Raw genomic sequence first — 21046 nt, 5'->3', positions numbered from 1 at the left:
GTTTTTCACGTAAAAACTTCTAGTGTATCGTTCTTCTTTTACTGTGCTATTTATGTTTTTCTGCAAAGAGAATATACGGCGACATCTTGCGCGATTCTGACAATTATAATTCCGCTACGATCAATTGCGATCCAACTTAATTTACAACATATTTGGCAAATTGATTCTAAGTAGGCAGATGCTTTCCTTCCTAATCGGAATATAACAAAAAATAAAGAAAAGAAAAAGAAGAGAATTGAAATCAGCCCAGGCCTTCTCTCTTTCTTCCTTGATCTCTCTACTGTGCGTCCGCGAGCAAATCGTGGCCGACCACGGCCCCTGGATTTTTTTACCAATCACTTGATATCGTCCTTGAACTCTTTTTATCTAATGGATTTTTAAATTATATGCTTTTCTTGTTCAACCGATTTGTTTTTCCCTTTGCTCTTGATGAAATTGCTTTGCAGGACAATCAGCTGCAAATTCAATTTGCATATTAAGTGAACATAGAAAATGATTAGCCCTCACGAGATAATTGTTTAAACATAACTCTCTAATAAGAGGAAATTTTCTAGTAAATAATTTCAATGAGCTAGTCATTGATTGCTTGTGAGTAATGAAACTAGGATTGGGAAAAAGCAGTCGTGTCATCATCAACAACTTTAAGGGAACTTGTGGAGCCGAGTCATATCAAATTAGGAGATTTGACTTTTGAGTAAAACATTTTACGTGTTTACTGTTTACTTGAATGGACTAGTCTTGCCCATGGGCCCAAGAAATTGAATCAAGCTTGGTCTTCATTGCGGAGTCTTTCTTGAGGCGGCTGGCATCTATTTGGTGAACCATGAAAGAAACAGGAAGAGAGCATGAATCATCCGAGGCTCTCTGTTATCCTTCCTTAGAATGGAGCGGAGGAAAAAAATCATGTAAAGATAAGGAAATCGACTTTGCGTATGTTGAATACGAGGATCGAGTGAACTTCTTAGGAGTTTGTCGTTGTTTATCAAGTTCAATTGGGCTACCCGACCACTTATGTTTGTCCAACAACGATTGCAGATCATCATCAGATCTTTCTCCGACAGTAGGTGCCTGGTCGTTAAGTGTTTGTCCAACAACAATTGCTCATGTAATGCTTGTGTTATTCGTGCTAGTTAGACGTGTAAATCACGCACTCGAATTAATATCTGTATTCTGACAATCAATATGCCTTTTATCTATGCAAACTTCCAATGACGCTTGCAGTATTCTTCGGAGGACACTTCCTTTGTACTCCTCTCGGTCGACCTCGCACACATTCACACGAGCCACTGCGTTTGGTCTTTTTGTTGGAAAGATAGAAGAAGAAGAAGAAGAATTTACATATAGGGGGAAGAAGATACGTAACACTGTTTGTTGTAATAAAAAAAATAATAAATCTAAGAAAGCGACAACAAAATAAAAGGTGATTAGTTCCTACCAACGGTGCTAAACAGCTTCACAAACTATGCCTCTCAAGATACAGCACCTCGAACCCGTTTGAATTAGCACTATGCAAACAGAACTCTGTCAAACACTTCTTGAAACTAGCACACTTAGAGAAAATTGAAGAGAGGAGATGTAGGTGTTTTCGATGATGCTTAGAATGAAGAATTTCAATTCTATTTGTAGAGTTTTAGAATTCATGTACAAAAACGATACATGAACTAAAAATTAAATAGATACAAGAATCCAAGAGATACATGAACTTAAGAAATACGTGAATCGTAAATACATGAATCCAAGAGATACATAGATTCAGCAGATACACAAATACGAGAGATACATGAACTGAAGAGACGTATCTCATTTTTGCTCACATTCGTTGATCCTTTAACCCACCATAAATACAACAATCCCCCACATTAATGGATCAACAAAACATTTTGACTCAAGGAATTCTAAGTGTGCCTGTGGAAATACACTGCATCAAGATAGGTAGCTTTCGCTTTGAACCTTCTTTACTAAAAGCCTATCGGACATACTTAACTAGTCGGTGGACTAAGTCTTGAACTGCCAGTTGTTGTTGTAAGCCCAAATAATAGACCTCACACAAAGTATCTCCGAATCAAGATTGGTTCTCGGTTACGTTCATTCTTTCGGCCTTGAACCTCTCAGGATTCATACGTGCTTTAGAAAATCTAACCTTTAAAGATTTTCATAGAGTCGGCCAGCTCCCCGCATATAGGTGTTTTCCTATTCAAATAATTTCATAGGTGCATACCTTCAATAGGATGTTGAATTCCTAGCTATAGGAATCATTAAACACATATCATACCCTTCAACCGTTGTAGGAAGAACTGTTGCATCACAAGAGTGGGAGACAGTACGCACACTAGAGTTTCCAAAATTTGCATTGTCCTATTGAACCTAGTCTATGGGATCTCCAATCGCTAGGTTAGGTTTCCACCCTGGAACCTCTTTATTGAGTTAAGGCTTTTAACGACATTCCCCTCGATGCGCAATTTACCTACTCTTTCGACAAACCTTTTGTCAGCGGATCTGCAATATTTTCCTTTGACTTCACAAAGTCCAAAGAAATTGTTCCATTCGAGAGCAACTACCTTATGGTATTATGTCTACAACGAATGTGTCTAGACTTTCCGTTATATATCACATTTTGTACCCTTGCAATCGTTGCTTGATTGTCACAGTGAATGCATATCGGAGGCACAGGTTTTGGCCACAACGAAACATCCTCTAGAAATTGTTGAAGCCACTTTGCTTCTTCAACAGCTTTATCTAGAGCAACCGACTCTGATTCCATCGTGGAGCGCGCTATTAGAGTTTGCTTTGAGGATTTCTTCAATACCGCGGCACCTCTTAGTGTGAACACATATCCGCTAGTCGATTTCGATTCATCGGAATCCGAAATCCAGTTGGCATCACAATAGCCTTCCAAAATAGCTGAATATTTGCAATATTTCATAACATAGTCTTTAGTTCTTTGCAAGTAACCCAACACTCTCAAAAGAGCATTCCAATACTCATGACCAGGATTACTTGTATATCGGCTCAGTTTTCCTACTGAGTGCGCAATATCCGATCTAATGCAGTTCATGATGTGCATGATACTACCGATCACTTGAGAGTACTCCAGCTGCCTGATACCATTTCCAGTATTCTTTCTTAATGTTAGGTGTGGAAGAAAAGGATTATTTGCATCTTTAATACCGAACCCTTTAATCCTCTCAATTACCTTTTCAATGTAATGAGATTATGTTAAACCTAGACCATCAGAATTCCTTAGAATTTTGATGCTGAGTATAACATCCGTAACACCTAAGTCTTTCATCTCAAAGTTCTTCTTCAGAACATTCTTAGTGATTTTAATAATCTTAGCGTTATCTCCAAAAATCAACAATTCATCGACATATAGACAAATAAGTACACATCTAACGATTGTGGATTTAGTGTATACACATTTGTCACACTCATTGATTCTATATCCATTTTGGATTATCACATGGTCAAACTTCTCATGCCATTGTTTAGGAGCTTATTTAAGTCCATACAATGATTTGACAAGTTTACACACTTTGTGTTTTTGTCCTTTGACCTTGAATCCTTCGGGTTGTTCCATATAAATCTCTTCGTTGAGATCACCGTTCAAGAATGAAGTTTTGACATCCATTTGATGTACCTGCAAATTGTATAGCGAAGCTATAGCAATCAACATCCTAATAGATATTATTCTCGTTATAGGTGAATAAGTATCAAAGTAGTCTAGACGCTCTCTTTGTTTAAACCCTTTGGCAACAAGCCTTGCTTTATACTTATCTATGGAACCATCAGCTTGATGCTTCTTTTTGAAGATCCATTTACATCAAATTGGTTTATTTCTTGATAGAAGATCAACCAATTCCCAAGTGTGATTACTTATGATAGAATCAATTTCATAGTCAACAGCTTCTTTCCACATCTAGAGTTGACATTGCCTCTTGAAACGTTTGAGGCTCACCTTCTAACATGTATATTAGAAAATCAGGTCCGAAAATTTTTTCAATCTACGACCTCTTACTCCTTCGAAGTTTGGCTTCTTCGGCCTCAACTTTCTCATTATTAGATTCTGGATTTTTAATTCTCTTCCAAGAAGGTTCACCCTTATTTCTTTTTGCAGGATATATATCCTCAAAGAATTCAGCATCTCTTGATTCTAGGATAGTATTGGCATGGATTTCCACATTTTCAAATTTATGAACCAAAAATCTGTATGCACTGCTATTTTGAACATAACCAATGAATATGCAATCCACCGTTTTAGGTCCCAACCGAGTTTGTTTAGGAGGAGGAATTGCCACCTTGGCTAGGCACCCCCACACTTTCAAAAAATTGTAGGATGGCAACCTTCCATTCCATATTTTATATGGAGTTTTACCTGTCTTCTTGTGAGGCACTTTATTTAAAATGTAGTTCAGCAACCGAGAGACAGTGCAAATTGGCACCATTGTGGTCCACATAAGCCATCCAAACAACGTCTTCTTTTATCACTTAAGCCATGTGGACGCAATGTCAACTTTGTTTGCCTTCCCTTGTCCATCAAGTAGCCTTGTAGGATTTTTAATGGCCGTATCTGACAGAATCATGACGGACGATAGATGTGCCGCACGAGAATAAGTTCGGAATTTTTGGTGATACAAAAAAAAAACATTTAGAATAAATACATCATAGTAGTTGTAGTTTAAAACTTTTTGTGGCTTTTTTCAAAATGAAAAAAAGAAGAAATTATTGAGATAAGAGAAGTGAAAATTAAGCAACAAATAGCTAAGCAAAAGTCACATAGCATTTATCTATGAAAAGGACAAGTCGGACTCAAAAAATAGAAGAAGAGAAGGACAAGACAATGATATAACCCAAATACATTTACATCCCAACTAATTTGTTGAGCAAAAGTCTTCATCGTCCTAAGGTAGAAATGGAAATACATCCCAACTACTTTGGTAGCTGTCTTCCCCGTCGCTTAGTTAAGGCATTGACATGGGCGTTGAAATGGTCGAAGTCACCTGTTGGCCAGGAGTAATTTCCAAATAAATCAGTATATTATCAACTTTTTTAAAAGATTACAACCATCATAAGAAAATTACCATCACTATAATAAATAGGGTTAATACTATGAAAAATTTCAAATTGGTATATCTGTGATAAGTTTATCGCAAACTAATTTTTTGACCACCGAAAATTCTAAATTGGTACACTTGTGACAAATTTACCTTCCGTTAGTTTCCGTTAAATTTTATTATCAAATTACTGAATTTGATGACACGTGACAATTGACAGGTGTACCAGTTTGGGGTTTTACCCCTCCGTTTGTCACAGATTTATCAATTTGTGATTTTTCGTGGTATTAATTCAATTTAACGAAGGGTAAATTTGTCACAAGTGTACCAGTTTAGGGTTTTTGATAGCCAAAAAATTAGTTCAGGATAAATTTGTCCTAGATGTATCAGTTTGAGATATTTTATGGTATTAACCCTAATAAATATATCATTTTAATAATTTATCGGCTTCTTTAAATTGTTACCTTCACATCATTACGATCAAAAGTTAAAGCTGGCTTGCCTTTTTTTTTTTGGATGAAATCATATTCAGTCAAAATCCATGTCAGGACTCGACCCAACAACTTTCATCTAGAGGATGTAAGCAACGACTGCAGGCAACAGCCTACAAGCCCTCGCCCTAATCTGGGTGAGGGTCACCGATCACTAGCTAGGGCCCGGTGACCCCTGCCAGCCATCCCCCACCCTCACCAGCCCTTCTGGGCTATGGTAGGGTGGCCTTACCCCTCCTTCCCCCTTCTTTTAAATTTAATTTAAATAAAATTTGTATTAAAAATCATATTTGAATCAAAACGGCGTCGTTTTAGGCTTATATTACATGTTTAGCCATGTCATCACCACGTAGGAGAGAGAATATTAAAAAAAGCCACGTTAGCATTTTTCGTTACCTAAGTTGGATGGAGTTAGGGGAGGGATTCGATTGCACTAATTTGATCAGTTTTAGGACTTCATTACTCTTTTTGCAAGTTTTAGGACTTCTAGTGCACTTATCTCTAATTTTAACCATCAAAATCGAGTTTCATCATGCGTGTTTGATATTTCAAATCTATCGATATTATTCTTTTCTCCTCCTTCGTGGTTGCGGCATGTCAGTGGTTCAAGATAACACTCCGGAATGCTGCCATAATACGAGGTCCACACACCTGCTGGGACCTTATTTCATTGAAGGGTGTGGTTGTCTTAATTTAAGGTATAAATTAAATTTTCAATGCATATCCTGTTTGAGATTTGACAAAACAAAAAATCTTCTTGAGATTATACCAATGCCACATAAGTCACATCCTTGGGGTGAGGAACTTTGACAGCACCCTTGACAAAACGAAAAATCTTCTTGAGATGATACCAATGCCACATAAGTCACATCCTTGAGTTGATAAGCCAAAAATCTTCTTGAGATGATACCAATGCCACATAAGTCACATCTTTGAGGTGAGGAACTTTGGCAGCATCCTTGAATCCAATGACATCTTTAAGTCGCCCAATGTTGAGCCAAAAAGATGTACAAAACCCTTGTTTGACACGTGTCCAATTAGAGGAGATAAAGGTCCTCAATAATTTCATACATAATTGCACATTTTCAAACATGTCCCTGTCCCTTGATTCACGTTAAAAACGTTCCACCTTTATTTATTTATTTATTTATTTTGGTAAAGACCTTTATTTATTTTTTAATATGAGCTAATTTCATTAATTAACTTTCCATCTAAATTTGTATCCTCCCCATTTTCCTTACTTTTTCAAAGATAACATAAATTCCATATTCAGTTAATTATTTTTTCTTAGAAAAAATTGTGATATTAAACTTTTTCGAATACCCATTTTAAGCCAAATGTATACAATGATGTCCTCATTTTATGAGGTAAAGTTAAAGATATCAATGTTTCCTTTTTACGAGAATGACACGTTTCAAATTATGTTAGGAAGATGTTTTGAATTGGTGATGAGAAGTGAAGAAAAAAGCGGTAAAGAGAAAGATTTTCCCATGTTGCGAAGAAAGTATGGATCTAACGGTAGTGAATAAAAATATTACGGATATATATGTATATTTCATACATCTTCATTATAAAAGTTTTTTTTGTACAAATAATCTCATAAAAGTTATAGATGTTTTTGGGTACGTCCATGAAGTAACTAGAATATTAAGATTGGCTCTCGAGACTGTTTATCCGTTAATATTCGCATTAATATATCTGTTATTTCCATAGTTTTGGGATATTTCGATACTAATAGGCCACTCAATGATGTGACCTTATTAAATCATGATTTAATCACACGACATGAGGCATGAGAAAAAGACTTTACGAAGGAACCAACAACAGAATGCCACATTATTTCTTTATATTAGTAAATTAATCAATATAAAAACAACCAAGGTTCAAGATATTATTCTGGAAATGGTCAACCCCGGAGCTTATTTATAAGAGGCCCTGACACTTAAGCCGATTGACATTGACTTTCTAGGAAAGTTGAAAGTCTCCTTTCCACTCTCCGTTTACTTTGTTGTTGAAAGACTATAACCAGGAGCGCAACCCAATGGCGTCGCAACCAAGCGAAGAACATGGGATCTTGAAACATGCAGTTCCAGCAGGTACATGTTCAAGTTCCAACCAAGAAAAGATATGTTAGAAGCCATGTGGTCTTAAAATATGTTGGAACTTGTATTCTCACGGTTCTTTTTCTTTGCTTTGTCGTCGAACAAACATAACCCTGACCTTGGCTAGGAAAAAGAGAAGAAAAAAAATGGTAAGGATTTTGTGCTAACTCTTTCTCCTACGTATGTTGAAGATGTTTGTGTAAGCTTTGAATCAGCTCCTTCTCAATCCAGAGGTGCTCCAGGTGCGTTAACCCTCGAAAGAGTTTTTTCATTGAGAAATTAGGGAAAAGTGTTAGAAAAATTCTAAAAATTTTATATTTGTGCCAATTTAGTTTTAAGCTTTTTTTGGTGTCAATTTAGTTCTAAACCTTTTGATATAGTGCCAATTCAGTCTTTCCGGCTAATTTTGACCGGATTTTACTGACGTGGACGTTAAATGACCTATGTGGCATGGTCGGCGCTGATATGGATAATTTTTAATAATATTTTAATATTTTTTGAATTTTTACTTATCTTATCTTTTTTTATTTTCTTTTTCATTTTTTTTCCTCTCCTCCCTCCTTCCTCCAAGTCCGGCGATTGGTTAGAGGCTAGAGGCCAACAAGGTCGACCTTGCTTGCCTCCGGTGAGCCACACCAGCCACTGGCAAGGTCGAGCCTCGCCGGCCATGAGCAAGGCTGCTCTCTCGGCCATTTGGCAAGGGCGAGCCTCGCCAGTGGCCAGTGTGGCTCACTAGAGGCCAATGACCTCGTCAGCCTCTGGCCGGTCGTCGGTTCGGCTGAAGGAAGGAGGGAGGGGAGGAAAAAAAAGAAAAAGAAAGAAAAAAAAGGAAAAATAATGAAAATTCAAAAAAAATTAAAATATTATTAAAAGTTGTCCACGTCAACGTCGGCAGCCAGTCGGCTGGCATCAATGTCAACAATATCCGGCTAAAATTAGCCGGAAGGACTGAATTGATACAAAGACAAAATATTTAGGACTAAATTGGCATTAATATAAAAGGTTTAGGACTTTTCTGACACTTTTCCCGAGAAATTAGTATTTGGGGCGGATCTTCATGAAATCGTTCTTTTCTGGGACACTTCTCAATGTCTGCAAGAAAAACGTATTAACAAAATGGCCTGAAAAGTTCGCATGCATTGCAGAAATATCGAAAGAGGAAGTGGATGGACAGTGTTACCGACCATTGTTGCGAGCTGCATTCAAGGGTGATTGGGAATCTGCTAAAACATTTTTCGAACGAGATTCTGCTTTAAAGACGGCCAAAATAACAAGCAGATCAGAAACAGCGCTTCACATAGCCGCCTTGAGTGCACGAGTCCAATTTGTCAAGAACCTGGTTAAGCTCTTGCCTCCACATTCGGAAGTGCTTGAAATGGTTGATTGTGATGGCCGCACGGCCCTCCACAATGCTGTCCTTTGTGGAAGGATAAAGATGATCGAGGCAATAGTCAGATGTAATCCCAAGTTGACGCAGCTTGCAGATAATAAAGGGCGTGTTCCTTTGGCAATGTCTGCTCTGGAATCTTCTAAGCATAAGGAGATTGCCTGGTTCCTGGCGAAAAATACAACGGACGATGGGCCAAGTCATCCCTTCAGCAGTCCCTCTGCGATTGATTTCATTTTGAATCTCACTTACGCTGGTCATCTTGGTAAGGTCACCATCACTCCTTATCTCTGTTGGAATATTTAAAATAATAAATCACGTTGTCATCTAACAGCTTATGCTTTTAGAACAGTTGATAGTGGTCTCACCAAAATCTTTCATGGTATCAGAACAGGAAGTCCTGAGTTCGAATCTTTCAGGCCCTTATTTGCCTCTTCAATTAAATATTTCCAGACTTAGTACTAGCAAAAAGACTAGACTAAGCATGAGGAGGAGTGTTGGAATATTTAAAATAATAAATCACGCTTTCATCTAACAGTTTAAGTTTTTAGAACAGTTAACAGTGATCTTACCGAAATCTTTCAATCTCAATTCCATATATTTTTTCCTTCATTCTAGACTTAGCTTATTTTCCTGATCAACATTGCTGGTGAATTCGGATAGATATCACCCTTTATCTAGTTCGGCAATACCCTCACTTACTTACCAAGAGAAGCAAAAAGTACGACAACCGATCTATATTGGACGTGTTGGCGAGGATGCAGTCTAACTTTCGCAGCGGAACCAGGCTCAATGTTTTGGAAGAATGGATATACAAATGTCCGTAGTTTCTGTACTCGCATCCCTTCATTACTGATTCCCTTCAAGAAGATCATACCTGGCTCATCACCAGCTCTTTTTTTTTTTTTTCCTTGATTTGAAGGTATTCCGGAGGACTTGAACTTCAAAACAACAGATGAATATTCAAATCCGGGTGGGTATGCATTTTTGCTGTTGGGCATTATCTTAGGACCTTTCATGATTTTGAACTTTAAGTCAACTTTTTAGATTGATTCCGTCCGTACTAGCAAAAGAAACCTGAAATGATCATTTCTATTGTAGAATATATCCTGGTTCCTTGACCTAGTTTTAATTGAATAATGGCCTGAAATCGAACTATCTTATGGATTAGCTATCCCTTGAGAACCACATATGAAATCAAGTGCATAACTATCGTATAACTTGATTGATTGGACAATGAAACGAACGAATTATGAGGTCTTACAATGATTTCATATCCAATGACTGGGTTTTCTTTGCAACTTGATTGTAACGCTTCAATGTCTTACAAGGTTACTTTGGAATGCCGCCAAAATTGTAGGTACGCTTCCATTTTATCAAGACGCCGTCTTTATCTCTGTCCCTCCCTTTCCAACTAAATGTCTATGGCTTGTTTGTTTTTGACTTCTTTTATAAGTAGAAAAAACCTCTTACTTAATTCTTTGCCATAATTTGGAAAAGAATTTGTGTTAGGCCCACTGCCTATTTGAAAAAAAAATTACACATATATTATTGGATGAGTGACATGTGTGTTTGAAGTTAGTTTTGTAATTAAAATTTTTCATGTATCAACCATCTAAGAATGAATATGTAACTTATTATTTACACCGTCAATTGACCTAATAAAAATCTTTCAAAAAATTATTCAAACTCGACAAAGTTATATATTATTTTTTTGGTTGGCATTTTTATATTTTGAAAGATTTTAGATATTCACCAAATTCTAATCGCAAGAGTCGTGTAATTGTAAAGAAAAAGTAAGAAAAATGAATACTTGAAACTGCAAATTGAGAGGAGATTTGATGTTATCCTAGTAATTTCTTGCTTGTGGCTAAATGATCTAAGCAGAAAATATGGAATAAGAGTTACGTAAACCTAGGACTTCTCATTCAATCTTGATTGGTGAGAATTATGTTCGCTTCATCATCTCTATAAAGCATGTAAATCTTTCTGGAAAATAAGAACAATAAACCCATGTGTATTTGTTTCCTCTATTACGTATTATTTTCTTTGACTGCTATTTCATCTCAATACAATACGAAAAAATACGTCGAGAGGGTGCAGGAATTGGGCCTGGGACCGTGGCAAACCCTTCACGTCGTTGACTATGAAATAAGGTTGCAAAAGATGAAGGCATGGGTTTATCTGCTGTGCATATTTGAATAATATTGTCTAAAGTAATCTTATCTATGAAAAAACTACTGTGATTTACTCTAGCTGGACAGATTTCATTAGCGTGGTTATTATCAAAGCTGTTCTATCAGGTTAAATCTTATAATTATGTTCTCTTAATTATGATTAACATTATAAAGCCTCGTTTGAACTTCAAGGACGCTCACTTTCTTCAGTTACCCTCTAATCACTTCTACTTTCTTCACATCCAATTATTTTTTTTCATTCAGACTTGATATAAACCTTTTCTTGGAAAATGACAAAAATGATTTTCTACCTTTTTTTATACTTTGTATCAGCAATTACTAAAACTCTCACTTTGCAATTGAGGACTGAATCCCAAAGGAGAAAAAAGAATAAAATATATTTCCTAACAGATTAAAAAAAAATTAAAATGAGTTCGTTTTCCCAATCACTCGCCAACCTAAGCTCTAAATGTGGGAAATTATGACAATTAGCAAACTGTTGTTAGATGCAATTTGGTGTCTAAAAAATATAATGGAACCCAGATCTGGAGAATCTTTTTCTTAATCCAATTGCCGCCCCTTCGTTTTTCATTTCATTTTTTTGTTTTGACATTTTGTAGTTCCTATAATCAAGAGAGTTCACGAGGTGAAGTTGAGACACATGGCGGCAATTGAGTTGGCAAAACAAGTTTGCAGTGCAGTCTCTTCTATGAGCACTACCGAGATCACTGATTTTTTCCAAAAGAGGGAGCCGCTGTATCAAGCTACAATCAAGGGAATCAGTGAACTCGTGAAGCTCTGTATTATCTTTTTCCCGGAGCTTATTCGTATTTCGCCTTTAAAGAAGAGGTTGACGACACATGCGGTGGAGTTTCGCCAAGAAAGGACTCTTAGACTCTTTCTGAAGGTAAGCTCAATCAATAAGTCGTCATTTATTTTAGCGCCTGCCCTGGGAGAATCGATGGGGATCATGGACGAAGTAGCACAGTACAATCCTAAGTTCCATGATGCAACTAATGTCTCCGGAGCAGCTTTTCAAATGCAAAGGGAACTCCAATGGTATAAGGTAAGCATCTTTCTTTTCATATGTTTAATGACCACGCTTAATGATAAATATTACATCTTCTTGACAAGTTTCTTAAAATATGATGGACAGAATTTATTTAGATAGTCTTGAGAATATAAATAGTACATTTTTTTATAGCGGTTGGGCGATGTTTGGCCAAGCTTTTGCGCACCACGAGGTCTACCTTCTTGCGTGATTTTAAGGGCGAACTGCCACACAACAGCTTAGTGTATTCAGGACTTTACTCCTGAAATGCTTCCGATTTGACTTGAATCCATGACCACAACGATCAGAAGAAACTCTTTTGCCATCATAGAACTTTTAAATTCCACACAGGTAACTTGAGAAACAACACTGCATCCTTAAAACAATTTACGGAAAATAAGGGAGCCTAATTAGAGAAATTGGGGCATTGATAATTGATTGAGACTAATTATAATTAAATTGTATTTCAAATTTTACTAATATAATTATCATCCACCACTTTATCTAATTCAAGTGACTCTTTCTTAAATTCGACCGACTATTTGTATAGGTGTCTGCCACCATGCAATTAGGAAATTATTATGCAAATCATTTCATGCATAACCCAATTATAGTGTAGTTCAGATATAATTAAATGTACGTAGATGGATAATGATTTAATTAAAGTAATATGAATTGAATCTACTCTTTTTCAATTAAAAGGTTAGCTAAGTTCATTTATGACCACTATTTTCCTCTGAATAGCTATTAATTCAAGCACTTCTCATTATTCAATTTAGCTATCAACTAAAATTTACTCATGCAAACCATTGTCTACAAAAAAAAAATGAGATCATTAGCATTTACTATATATTTACCTATATTTCATTTTAACTCTCTATTCCTCTTTGTCATTAAAAAAAGAGCTTTGGACAATTACGTAATGTCCTAAAGCTTTGAATTCATGCTTAATAAGTCCTAAAGCTTGACACTATCCTTCACATTAGTCCTTTCATTAGCTCCGTCAAGTTTTTATGGACAGAACATCTATGTGGCATTTTTTTATTAATTTTCTTTTAAATTTTGCACTAGTGGCACCGATATGGCGCAAAATAGGCGCCAAATCTCAAAAACTAAAAATAAAAAGACTATGAGTTAAAAAAAAAAGGATCAAAGAATAGAAAGAAAAATATCGTTGAAGAGGAACAAGAAGAGGCCACCCCCTTTGTCCTTACCCACAAATAAACGCGAACAAGAATCGAAAATCTGTTCTTCCTTTTCCATCTCTCTCGATTCTCTGGTAAAAGTGGTGAAGAAGAAGAAGAAGAAGAAGAAGAAGAAGAAGAAGAAGAAGAAGGGGAAGGGGAAGGGGAGTTTGCGTCTTCATCCGAGCCTCTGAGAGCTTCTTCGACGATGCTGCCTGCGTCCATCTTCGCTGCGTGCGTGAGACGATACCGTTGATTCGAAGCCGGTGCAATCCTCCCCTCCGCGAAGCGAGCCGCCCTCCTCCTCCTTCCTAATCTCCCGGAGCCACACGGATCGCGCGCTCCCTCTCGATTCGGCACTGAGCCTACAACTGCTAATGCCTTAGATTAAGCGCTCAAGAAGCTAAAGTCAACTCTCAAGCTATCAAAAAACCCAATGCCATGTTTGAGAAACGGGAGAAAATGGAGATGAGGAAAATTCGGGTGGAAAATTTTTAAAAAAAAATACTTAAATCCCTGTGATTAGAGAGACGAGTGTTCGAAAGTCCGACCCAAAAAACTTAACGGATAAAATGGAACGGAACCTGACTCTGATACCACGTTAGAAAAGTCAAACTAAAAGATGTAAACCGAAAGGTGGAAGGAGACCATTTATAAATAAAATGGTGTGTTTCTTTCGGGGAAAACTTTGTGATAAGAAGAATCCGGGGAAGACTATGAGTGCAACGACACTTGCTTGGCCGCCAACGAGGGTCAGCTACCATCGCTCAAATGACTCTAGAAACAAAATACAACACAAAGGACTCAACAAACACATAGAAGTACTAAAAGACTCAGTCTCGGATTTCTTGACTTGCTCTTAATATTTTTTCCATAAATTCCTCTAGAAGACGCCAAATTGGATGAAACTGGATTCCTTTGAAAGTAGAAACATAGTGCTTTCCATACACATATTATATGACTTTGTTGAAGCATGAAATCATCATCGAAGCTTAGAAAAAGGTGACACCTTGGAATTTTTCCAGTAAAGATGGACTTAACCTGCAAGCAATTTCCCATTTAAGTGTTGAATAAGTCTTGATTTTCTTGAGATGTTCCTTTGTAAGTTTTTTTCTAAAATTTTTCAATAATTAGTCCACTTATAGTAGCTTATGTTTGTGACTCTTATGCATAGGCCGTGGAAATGTGGGTTATCCCTTCTATAAGAAGCTACCAATTTAGAAATGGCCCAACATATTGGGATAAATTCGTGGAGAATCACAACAAATTGCTTAAGGAGGGAGAGAAGTGGGTGAAGCACACAGCAAATTCATGTATGCTTGTCTCAACTTTAATTGCCACAGTATTGTTCGCTGCTGCTTTCACTATGCCTGGAGGCAATGACGACAAAACTGGAGTCCCCTTGTTGTTAGGACAGGACTCTCTCCTGGTTTTCGCAATTTCAGATACGTTAGGTTTATTCTCATCCGTGACGGCCATCTTGCTATTCCTAGCCATCTTAACTTCACGGTATGAGCCAAAAGATTTTCTCTTCTCGTTGCCTAATAAGATCATAATGGGGCTTTCTTCTCTCTTTCTTTCCTTGGCTTTCATGCTGGTGGCCTTTGCTGCAACTCTCACAATTGTGCTGGATAAGAGACTAGAGTGGGTTCGCATTCCCATTACTTTGCTGACCTGTATCCCCGTGGTTTTATTCCTAGTACTACAGCTTCCCCTGCTATACCAAATGATTCGATCTACTTATGGGCCGAGCATCTTTCGGGCCGAGGAGATTTGGGAGTGAGGCACAACTATTGGATGAGATCACTTGATTGACGAATTTGATTCGAGGGTACAGGTCTTCGTTATAGTTGGTTGCAGTGGGGCCAATCCGATTTAATGTATTTGCTCAAAGCATTTGAACAATTACTATGTAAAATTATGTTTCCCTGCCTTGTTACCAGAGATCTACTTATAGAATAATTTGATCAATTTAAAGTGTCAACCTATAGATATTTCAAAGTAAAATCTATAAGTACATGAAAATTTATTTCTTAAACATTTACTACCAAAAGATGGTTAATCATAGTTATGACTTTGAAAAAAAATTTAGTTTTTCTTATTGTAATTTAGATGCAGGAATTTTCTCCGTCAACTTAAATATTCAGCCTAGAGGTATTTCAAAATACAATCTCTATGGTGTAAAAGCAATCATTTTCAACATTTATTACCAAAATATGCACAATCATGGAATATGACTTTTCAAACATTTATATTTCCTTTTATACCTTAAAGGCATGAATTTGTTCCATCAACTTAAAAGTTCAACCTTAATTTTTTTTTAAATCACCCTTATTCTTTTATAGATATTTCACAAACCTATATATACATAAACAATTATTTTGAACAATTTATTACTGTAATGCGCGCAATCATGGATTACAGCTTTGCTCGTGCAATAATTTTTTAAACATTTAATTTTTCCAATAGATGCTCTCGAGATGAACAATTTGATATACGAAGTGATCTATATACAAAGAATACCACTGATAAGAATTATACCAAATGTTGGCCTTTATTCTTATGAACGATAAAGCAATTGGAATTATACCATATAAAAGACTTTGTTCCCATTAACTATGAAATAGATGGAATTCTACCAACTATGAATCTTTGATCATTAGTTCTATATAGATCTTTCATAAAAGAATCTATATATACATGACAATAACTTCTAAACATATATTGCCGAAATATGCGCATTTAATTTTTCTTTTTATAACCTAGATGTAGGAATTTGTTCCACCAACTTAAAGATACAACTTTATTTTAATATTGATAACTCAAAATAGATTCCATGTATACATACACAATTATTTAAAACATTTATTACCAAAATATGGGCAATCATGGGATATAACCTTTTAAACATTTAATTTTTCTTTATAGGTGCTCTTGAGATGAATGGTTTGATAATCAAATAATCTATGTGTAAAGAATATCGATGATCGACACGATACCAGTTGTATAACTCTATTCTTAAGAACTATAGAATTGGAATTACATCAGCTATAGGATTTTGTCCACATAAATTGTGAAGCACATGGAATTATACCTGTCATATCTTTGTTCATTCATCTAATTAAATATATAGATAATTCGAAATAGAGTCCACACATACACAAACAATTAAGTAGAATTTATGCATACACAAATAATTTCTTTAAACATTTATTTCTTGTCAATTAATAGAAATTTATTATCAAGATATCCATAAGAATTTGATAAGCAGAATTAGATATTTGCTAAAATTAGACATCTGCTAGCTAGCATTGAAGGTTTGCTAAAATTGACATCAAAAGCAAATCATAGCATAAAAGTTTACACAAGATCGTGACGCGTGAGTCAACATCAGGCCAGTTTCACCCATTTTGGCATGTATTTGATAGTATGATTTCTTTGAATTAGTTCATCTCACCTTGAAACTTCGTGAGCACCTAGATTTACAATAAGCTTTCTAATAATTCATCATTCGTCTAATACGGTGTTTGTGTCGAAATTTTTTTCAAGGAAAACACATGATAAAATAAAAACCCAAGGATCTAATCTGAACAATACTTACACCTAACAACTATTAGTCCGGAGCTTTCCGATCGCATGACAGTTACAAGAATCCAAAAATGGATTTAAAAGGTACTTGAATTCGAAATTTTATGAACTTTCTGGTCAAACAACCAATCAAAAGCAACACCTCAACACTTTTAATGCAATCGAGAGTCGTAGAAGGAAAAAAAAAGTTAGATGCACCAGGTTCACGTGAGCGCAATTCACATGTACCGTTGGATGAAGTGGGCCCTATGTGGGACCCACCTGATCTAATTGTGGATGTGAGCTAGATTCACATCATCCAAGTGCATCCAATACTTGCTCATTGGAGATGTGATTGCCGAGAAGATTCTAGTATATTCAAAAAAGAAAAAAGAAAAAAAAAAGAAGGAACTACTTTAAAGCCAAGCTTTAAATTAGGATTTGTGCGTAGCTCACACCACACTCCTCCTTAATTAAGTTATCCATAGATAAGTTCATGTCAATGAATTGATCCATTTGGCTTCATACAATACTAAACGAACATATTGAATGTGTTGACATGATGTGCCACGACTAGTTAATGATTTGACTAGATCAAACACACGGCACGAGACGAGCCGTCATTATATGGATGTAACATCGAATGTTAGTTTATCCCACTGTAGATAGTATCCAAATTCTACCGTAATCCAAATTCTACTGTAATCACATCCAAATTCTACTTATTCCCAGATGAAGAATAGCTCTCAAGGAATTGACGAAGCAGCATACTTTTATTCATCTAGTCAAAATTTGATGAAGAGAGGGGGGATTTTTGCTCCATAGTCCAAACAAAACAAGTTAGAAAGCACTAACAATCCAATTAAATGAAACGGTGCGCAAGAGAGAAAATGGAGAATTTTCAATGTATTTCGATATATAATAACAGAGATTATATTTGCCTATTTATTGATTTTATGAAACTACTATCTATGACAAAATATATCAATCAAGATATGCACAGTTAAGAGTTATATACGTGCAATCTTGAGAGATATATATGATCAACAATAATATCATAATTGCCCCTAATATAGGAAAATATCCTATATAAAAGCTTAAGAATCTCTAATATAATATAGCTAACAAATTCAATCTCCACTCCAACGACGCACTTCAACACACAAGCAAATCAAATACAACCTTACATTACAAGAAAAATCCATGGAAAGCCATTGACAACGAGCATATAAGCCGAATTCACATTTTCCTTTCATTTTTTTGAAGAGGCCTTAAGAGGTGTTGATGGTTAATGTATGGGTTCTCTACTAAAATGAAATTGAGCCACTTCGCCGGTGCCACCAAGAACAGAACACCCTTAAGCTTCTTAACCTGAGCATCATCAAGGAAAGTGGTGGCCTCCATCAACTCAGAAGGCAAATTATTAGCGAACAGAGGAAAGTACAAGATTTGAAGCCCAGGGCTCGGACTTTTACCGGCATCCAATTGGAAGTGCAATAGCCCCCGAGCGAAAATCATGCTATCCCCTCTGTTGAGGGGATGAACCCGGCACAGATCGACCCCCTCGGAGGACGATGAGGACCTCTGAGCCATGTGGGTGCGCGTGCATCAGGATGACCCCTCCGCCGGCCATATTGAAATTAATGGTTGCAACCAATCTGTACATAATGGGGACAATATAACTATTGGGCATATTCACAACTTATCTTAAAAGTGGCAAAGAATGTTCAATCTACACTAGAATGTTCATAAGTTTTATTTTGGAAGTTTACTTAACTGCAATTGAGCGCTACATCACCAATAAACCAATAAGTAGACCGGCTACATTACTCGTCACTCCCGATTAAAACTTGGATTACGTGCTTCTCTACCTCTAATTGAAGGAATCTTTCCTCCATTCAGTATGTGAATAGAAAGTTTTTCTCATAAATTTTACACCAAATTTCCATCCACTTGATAAAAACACAAAAAAAAAGGCAAGACACCCTAATTTTTGCCGGCAAATTGAATATGCATTCTAGTAAAGATAAAAAAATATAAGAAAGCAATAAAAAATAAATAACAAATAAAAAAGACTAAATAAAATTTCGGCCCGTCTCATTACAGCCTCGCGTCCACATATACGTATTTTTAACATATACGCATTCGGCGGGGTAGAATAGAGCAGAGAGAACGCATGTGCACGGAGCTCAGGAGATTCTCTCTTGCGTCATCAATTTCCAAGAGCTTCTGGGTCACGCTTCCCTCTTCATCATCAATCTCCGATCGCCGACCACCATAGGCTCTTCGCATTTGAACCTCAGAGAACAGAGCAGAGAGTATAAGGAAGGAATTCTCGCGTTTAGTGGTGATTCTCTCTCGATTTCCTCTATGAATCCTTACCTCTCTCTCTGTCACCGATTGTCGTCGCAGGTAACTTCCCTAACACCACCAGCTTCGCAGCCACAGGAAGAAGTGCTCTGTTCGCCCCTATTTTCCTGCTAACGTCATCGAAGTGCTGGATTCTCCTCCTCCCTCCTTTTGCCGGTTCCAGTCTTTGGTGCTACAACTCCTGAAGCTTCAGTCCCCTGATTTGATCACCAATTGCGGTTAGCTATTACTCTTAGCCAAGGTAAATTCGCATGCTCTGTTTCTGCTGAAGGTCGGGACCGACTACTCGATTCCGTCAGCAAGAAATCCGGTCGCGTACGAGCTTTTGTGATAAGTCTGGATGTGACCCCTCTCTTATTTCTGTATCTAGATCCTTTGGCCGAAATGTCTACCACTTGTTTGATAAGATTCCTGAACTAGATCGGTGTGTGTTTCGATTCAGATTCTGACTGAGAGCTTTCCTTTTCTATATCGTTTTATTATTTTCGTTGTGCAGACTTTACCTGTTTTTTGTTTCCTTTCATTTCAGAATTTAGTAGCTATTCATTATTTTTGAGTTTACTTTCTTGTACTTTCTTTTTCTCGCATTGATTGTGATCGTTTAGTGGCATAGGATAATAAATGGGCGAAAATTGCACGAACAACATATTTGAAATATTGAGAATTGGTACCGAAAGGACATTAATTAGACAGTTAACATAACCAAGTCCGCAATCTCAGAATCTCAATTCGTAGGAAGTGAAGCGTCCTCCCGCACTTCACTTGACTCCTAACCGATCCCAAATAAGTTAATGGCGACTCTAATTAAATAGACATTTTTTATAAATTAATTCGATCCCTCAAACTTTATGATCAGTTATGATTTGGGAGGACCTGCTCTGAACGAGAGCGAGCACCTCGATTAGAGGGACCTCTGTTCCCGTGCAACAAATCCTTAGTCCCGCTCCTCTCAAGAACACCTTATGCAGGGTAGCAACATCTCTCTCTCATCCTGGGGGACGGGGGAGAGAGTAAAGGACCGTGGTGAAGTTTGACCATTGAGTCAGCAGTAAGGAGTAGAGGACCGTTGTGAAATTTGACCCGTAAATTCTTTTCAATGTTCAAAATACTCCTTCGGTTGTTTCAATGAAAAGAGGAGGAAGGTTCTTGCGTGGGATAAACTGGTGCGAATGAACCAGTTTTCTATGTGTTGAGAATGATGTGTGATCGGCGCATGTTGGAATCTCTATGCTAGCAAGTATTGTTAATTTAATATTTGGATCACTCACTTAGGTTTTCACTCACATTTTATTCGATCCATGAAATCAATCGATAAGAATTTCATCGGTTGAAGAGTAACCTAACGAGTTAAATGAGCTTCTTCTTCATTAAAAAAGATTATTGCTTCTATTTACTTAATCATCGAAGTCAATCTTTTGTGAATAATTTAAGGATATGTATATTTACATATTTGAGGATGTCGTTGTCTTCGAAAAATTTGAGGGTGTCAATTGTTATCACAGAAGAAATTTCTATGCAAACTAGTTTTGTCAACTCAATAGCCACCTCGTCTCTCAGCTTTGCGTCGCGAAATTCTCTGGACTGGAGGAGTTGCATACGAAACACACATGATGTCGTGTGATTTTTTTACAAAGATGAAACGCATATACATATTTTCCTCTAGATA

General features: G+C 36.8%; 1 protein-coding gene across 1 annotated transcript; it reads left to right on the top strand.

The window, feature by feature from the left end:
* Positions 1-8608: 8608 nt before the first annotated feature.
* LOC115688200 (ankyrin repeat-containing protein ITN1-like) lies at positions 8609-15330 on the top strand. Its single transcript, XM_056310460.1, has 5 exons — positions 8609-9296; positions 9695-9850; positions 9954-10004; positions 11829-12274; positions 14618-15330. The coding sequence occupies exons 1-5, from the start codon at positions 8702-8704 to the stop codon at positions 15224-15226; spliced, it is 1857 nt and encodes a 618-aa protein (XP_056166435.1). The 5' UTR covers positions 8609-8701; the 3' UTR covers positions 15227-15330.
* Positions 15331-21046: the final 5716 nt, after the last annotated feature.

This window comes from Syzygium oleosum, unplaced genomic scaffold, assembly GCF_021117445.2.
Source record: "Syzygium oleosum isolate NSW1041296 unplaced genomic scaffold, Sole_v2.1 Sole_v2.04, whole genome shotgun sequence".
NCBI lineage: Eukaryota > Viridiplantae > Streptophyta > Magnoliopsida > Myrtales > Myrtaceae > Syzygium > Syzygium oleosum.
The sequence above is the reverse complement of the archived record's forward strand: the minus strand, read 5'-3'. Positions and strand labels throughout refer to the sequence as shown.